Below are 6,103 nucleotides of genomic sequence, written 5' to 3' on the forward strand. Positions count from 1 at the left end.
ATCAGTGCGAGTGAGGGCTTGATCAAGCAGTTTCACAAACGTATGTAGTTCATCTGCCATGCGAGTCTCGGAGGGAAGACTGTTCCATATTATTGCATACTTGGTGAGGAAGAAGTTTTCCCGAGTTTTTGATCTGTATTTCTCAACTTTGACCGTAGATACTTTGTTTCGAAGTCCGTATTCATGTGAATCTCGGGCAAGAATTATCTTACATGTTGAATAAGTAAGGTTTTTGAGTAGTTTGAAGTAGAGAATCAAACTAGACCTAAGCCTTCTCTCCCAAAGGGGTGCTATTCCTAAGATTTGGCATCAAGAACTGTAGTCAATGACCGAGTCAGTCTTAAGTACTTTGCGGGTGAAGTCTCGTTGTATTCCTTCCACCTTTAGTATATCAGATAGGCGTAGGTTGGAAAATAAGAACGAGCAGTATTCAACGATAGGTCTTACACAAACTTTGTAAAGGAGGATTTTAGATTCATTTTGATAGAAATTACGGAGAATGAAGCCAAGCAATTTCCGCATTTTGGATGCTTTGGCTGAGATGTGTTCAGAGAAATTAGGACTGTGTGAGTAATGTACCCCTAGGTCAGTTACTGATGTCAGTCTGGGCAGTGTGTGATTGCCAAGTGTTAGTTTCATTTTAAGAGACGTGTCTCCTATACATAACCAGCCGCATTTCTCTATGTTGAGCTCTAACCTCCAGCGTTTGCACCAGTCATCTACCATGTTGAGTTCATGTTGGATTGTTTGCATAGTACTGCGTAAATCGCAAATGTCAGTTTAATAGATGACTTTTAAGTCATCGGCATAGAGGTAGGTCTTACCTGTGCTAAAACACTTGCATATATTGTTGATGTAGATAATAATAACCATAAATAAATTTATAGATTTGATTCAAAATTAATTCATTTACTGAACGTTCATTAGTTTCCGGGAACAAAGTGCATTGAATGGTGTAAATGGAACAAGACAGATTGAAATGTATTGTACAGATACACCACACTCCTCAGATTGGTCTCGTCATCTCATAATATTACTCAAAACGTGTGTTGTATCTAAATGCAAATTTCTCACGCTTCTCTTATCGACCTCAACTTCTCATCATGATATCTTAATATCTGCCTACATATGACCAGACTCTGTTGGCCAATCTCCATTGTGAGTAGATGGTTGCTTAATGCTCGTTGATACACACTGTTTTGCAGCATTAGTTTAGAGATCACAGGAACGTCTGTCAACGTATATACTAAGTCGAGACAACCGTCTGAGAAGCACACATATTAGTTGAGACTAATCAGATGTCATTATCATCATCTTCAACGAGATGCTGAAATACCTCAAAAACACAGCAACACCGATTCCAAATCTAATGTCTTCTAACTACTTGACACTCAATTCCCTTAAAATTGTTCGCTCGAAACTTGAAGGATGTTCGTATGAATTATGTATGGTGTAACCGTGGCAAACACCTATGTATGAATGGACTGATTCACTCAGGTGATTACGTCACGATGATCGAATCCCAATCTACTGCATACACGAACAACTGTACAACGATGGAAGCAGGTCGGTTTGAGAGCATTTTCTCATCCAAACCATCACTGTAGGACATGGCAAACTAGTTTCATGGAGTCACTGAGTCTGAATGGAGAGAAGAATCACAGAAGCTGCGAGACAATGCAAGTGTATTTTGCACAAAGAATGGGAACTAAAAGTTGAGTGGTGTTCTGAGTGTAGCACGAGTTGATGTCAGATGCCCGTTACAACTTCTTTTCGATAGACACTCGTCTCTTCTTCGAAGCATCTTTATCAAGTCCACGCTTGTTTGAGATCTTCTTAATAATATTTCCAATCCAGGAGAATACGTGAGTGGCGATTTCCATAGCCGGACCCGCAACAACTGAAAACGAAATAAAACAGAGTCACAATATCACGAATATCAATAGTGATAGCAGCAAAGTTAATGTGAGTTGACACCATTTCATAAGGTCAATTAGAACCGATCAACCTCGAGTAATGTGAGACCCACCTGGTTTCTGACATTCAGACGATATGACCAGTACAACCGTGATGAGCTGAAATGAGAAGACCGATCAGACGAACTATATCATACAACGGAATTATAACATACGGTGAGTAATCGCATTGTAGTGGGTTACTTTCGAAGTGAGTGTTTCTCGCTCGATGGCTTGTTCGTCAGTTGACCGCATACACTGCACTGTTGTATTTATAGTAGACGTTGGCCATTCCGCATATAAACATGTGGTCACACCCGAAAACCAGTTGTTCAATAGTGTCGATTTGTGTTGTTGTGTTGTATGTGGCAAATTGGAAACTGACACCCTACTTGCCAATCGACTTCCACCATTATATTTGACTCGATGCCTTACTCGATTAGACAACCAGTCACATGATACCGGACGTGCAACACTTCGTTTCGATGATTGTGTACATGTAAAACATTGTCGTTTTGTGTCTAATGTGTTTGTGGACATGTGTGATGATCAGTTACATGAAATTACCATATGCCATCGTGTGTTCCGAAAAACGAAGAAACAGATTCTTTCTGACGTCTTTTATTCATGATTAGAGGAAAGTGGTTGGCAATCAACTAAATTTCTGTTCAACTGTCATGAGCCTTTCTATCTTAAACCCTACGAGCTTTGGCTTTATTTTTTATTTTTGAAAGATTGTACTGGAATTTGTTTTGGATTATTTTGTCGCCGCTTTTCAGTGAACTTTTTACATGCCAATATGAAATTCGCAACAATGATTCACTTTTTCGCATGTGAACTATTTCGTTTTCAAATTGATATATTGATTATGATTTTATGTTGTCTATAAACAAGTCGGTGATAGGTGTCGTTATTTTAGCTTAGCGTGATTCTATACGGTTTTGAGTGACTTTGTGATGAATAAGTCACATAAGCTCGTCGAAAGTATTCACAGTTTCCAGTTGGGTGATATAGTTAGACTAGTCGCTCTTGATTCTCATTAAAGGTAGATGTAAAATTACCTGAGTCTGTGGTGACTTTCACACGATGTTCAGTGCTGCGCTACCGCAACCGTCGTACCTCAGAATTGACTGAAATCGTTCCAGACGAATTATGCAAGTCAAAGGAATTTTCGAAACCAGACCTAAAACGTACATATCTACGAATTCCACTGAATAAACTTATGAGTGGATCAGCTACTATTATTATGCCATTCGAGGTTTTCCGATACAAATTAAGTGTTTGCCCTGCAACATTGCAGCAAGTTGTCAGTCAGATTATTACCAGCGTACATGGCGTCGAATCGCATCAAGACGGTGTCGTGGTTCATGCTGCAAATATTGCGTTTCAATATAGTGAAAATTCTTATTTACCAAATTTCTCGTTGTCCCATGTTACTTAGATGAATTGTGATGCAAATTTTGCTGTAAAATGAACTAATTTTCAGTTCCAACGTGATTTCGTCAACTGTCCAGACTGTTCTGTTGATGAAAAAGTGTTTCAAACCTGACATTAATATTTTACTCACCAATAAATCTAATAACCTCTCACCACTAACGTCATGGATTGATACTTTTCAAGTTTCTGCCTTGATTATTCGATAACCTACATAAATATCATTGTAACTTTTTGACTTGGTTTTTAGTGCGAATGTTGTGGGAAAACAACGACTTAAAGATATACCACCAACGTTTTCACCTTTTTTGCGGTGGCATTCGATGATTTTACGTAACTGCTCAATACACATGTACACAAACACATTAGACACAAAACGACAATGTTTTACATGTACACAATCATCGAAACGAAGTGTTGCACGTCCGGTATCATGTAACTGGTTGTCTAATCGAGTAAGACATCGAGTCAAATATAATGGTGGAAGTCGATTGGCAAGTAGGGTGTCAGTTTCCAATTTGCCACATACAACACAACAACACAAATCGACACAATCGAACAACCAGTTTTCTCCATCTAACCGTATACTTGGCAATGTTTTCCAGGTGGTTTAAACCGCTTTTCTTTTTTTTCTTAACTACTTTCAATTTCCAACGCAGCGTTCCTTGGTTTTTCTAGTGTTTTTCCCTTCAGGATTCCAAGTAAGCACCTAACTCGTAATGAATTTTGACGACTTCCTCAATGCTCATCTCAGCAATTTCCAGTGGCTTTTCCTAATTTCTCATTCAACTGGAAGCTGCTGGCCTCTGCCATAGTAGGTTATTGCTGATGGTATATGACCAACAAGCATTGAGTGTTTTGCGTAGATATTATTCTGAAAATACTTGTATTTTTTGTTGATGGTTGGAGTATTTCTCCGAGTTTCAGCTCGGTACATCGGGAGTATATTGACGTTCGTATTTAAAAATCTGACATTGATTTTACCTGATATTTATTTTGAATAACGTAAGTTCGTCAACGGAAGGAATGCCTCCTTAATTTTGCATATCCTCTCCACTACACCTGAATCAGGTCTTCCTCGTTCATCGAAAATGCTTTTCAAGTGATTGAAACCATACATATTCCAGAGCATTAACAACAACTGTGAGTTCTTGATATCCTAAGTCTTACGGTACACGATAGGCTGCTACGCCAGTAGAAACCATTGAAAAACTTGATATCTGTAGGACAGAAGAACAAAAAGTGAGATAAATGGAGACGATGATGCAGCAAGTGACGCATTATCTACGCGACCGTGGCCGAAACAAAAGAAGCTGACATGTGTTGACAATTACTTGGAGAAGTATCTTACATTTGCTGATATAGGGATTACAGAGTTGGATTAATTAACTGAAATGAACTGCTTCAATGATGATTATTCTGTCTTTCGACATGTCATGCACTAGAACGATGAACACAAGACTACACCTACATTAAGATTTTTACTTCCGAAATCGTCAAGCAGATAACCGACAAATAGACGATTGTGTGAAGCACTCATACTATTAAGATGATGGAGTCTGTCATTTCAACAACTTTCCGTTGTTCCTATGTAAAGCGAAAACGATCACAACATTTCTGAAAACATGATATACGTGTGTGTGAACAAAGGTGGGAAACCACTGTGCTCTAATGTGAAACACGTGTTCGATGATCGATTCTATCGAACCACCAGACTTCGAGTGTGACCACGTGTGTGGACATGGAATGGCTAACGTCCACTATAAATACGGTGGAGTGATGAATGCAGTCAACAATCGAGAAACGCACACATCAGACAATCGAGAATCCAACACTCAGTTCTTCAGGAAACCACCACAATGCAATTCTTCACTGTATGTTACAATTTCGTTGTGTGATATTGCTCGCCTAATCAATCTTTTCATTTCAGCTCATCATGGTTGTATTGGTCATATCGTTCGAATGTCAGAATCCAGGTTAGTCACACTTTACTCGTTACTGATCAATTCCACTTGGCCACATGACGTGGAGCTGACATGTGTTGACATGTACTTGGAGAAGTATCTTACATTTGCTGATATAGGGATAACCGAGTTGGATTAATTAACTGAAATGAACTGGTTTGTGATGTGATGCGGTGTGGTTGCGTAACGTGGATATTTGACGTGTCGTTGTTTTGCTCTGTAACACTTCATTCGATGAATAACATTTCGGTGTTTTTGTATCTGACTTTCAGCTATTGCAGCACCGGCTCCAGAACCAGCACCAGTGCCAAGTGGAAGGTGTCCTTGCTGTTCCGGTGCATGCCCTCAATGTCCTCGGTGTTGTGGATGCCGTGGATGTCGAGGTGGAGACTGTTGTGGAGGATGTTGCAGTAAGCGTCGCACTATCAACGCGAACTTGGAAGATATAATTGCTGGCAAGGTCAAGATCTGAGTGTTATCAACTTGTAGTTTCGTTTGTCTAGATTGAATATATCTTCATTGTTCCACAAATTGCTGTGTTTTGTATTTGTTTTGCATTCACTGATTCGCGCTTTTCCAACTCAACGACGGAAGGCATTAACGTGCCTAATGATCACAGTCGTTTCTGTGAGTATTGAATGTGTATTGCAATTCAGAATGTGTAGCATGAAATGTTCCTTTACAAGTGCCTCGCATTCTTTGCACACTTCATAAAGAGTATGTACACAGAAAGATTGAATATATTCCACA

At 39.3% G+C, this 6,103-nt stretch overlaps 1 protein-coding gene across 1 annotated transcript; it reads left to right on the forward strand.

Annotated features, from left to right (window-relative positions):
• Nucleotides 1-4,904: 4,904 nt before the first annotated feature.
• On the forward strand, nt 4,905-5,879 carry MS3_00001210 (uncharacterized protein). The gene is made up of 3 exons (XM_051208692.1): nt 4,905-5,263; nt 5,320-5,365; nt 5,626-5,879. Exons 1-3 carry the CDS (start codon nt 5,079-5,081, stop codon nt 5,800-5,802), a joined length of 408 nt encoding a protein of 135 aa, XP_051071907.1. The 5' UTR covers nt 4,905-5,078; the 3' UTR covers nt 5,803-5,879.
• The last annotated feature ends 224 nt before the right edge of the window (nt 5,880-6,103 follow it).

This window comes from Schistosoma haematobium, chromosome ZW (genome assembly GCF_000699445.3).
Source record: "Schistosoma haematobium chromosome ZW, whole genome shotgun sequence".
NCBI lineage: Eukaryota > Metazoa > Platyhelminthes > Trematoda > Strigeidida > Schistosomatidae > Schistosoma > Schistosoma haematobium.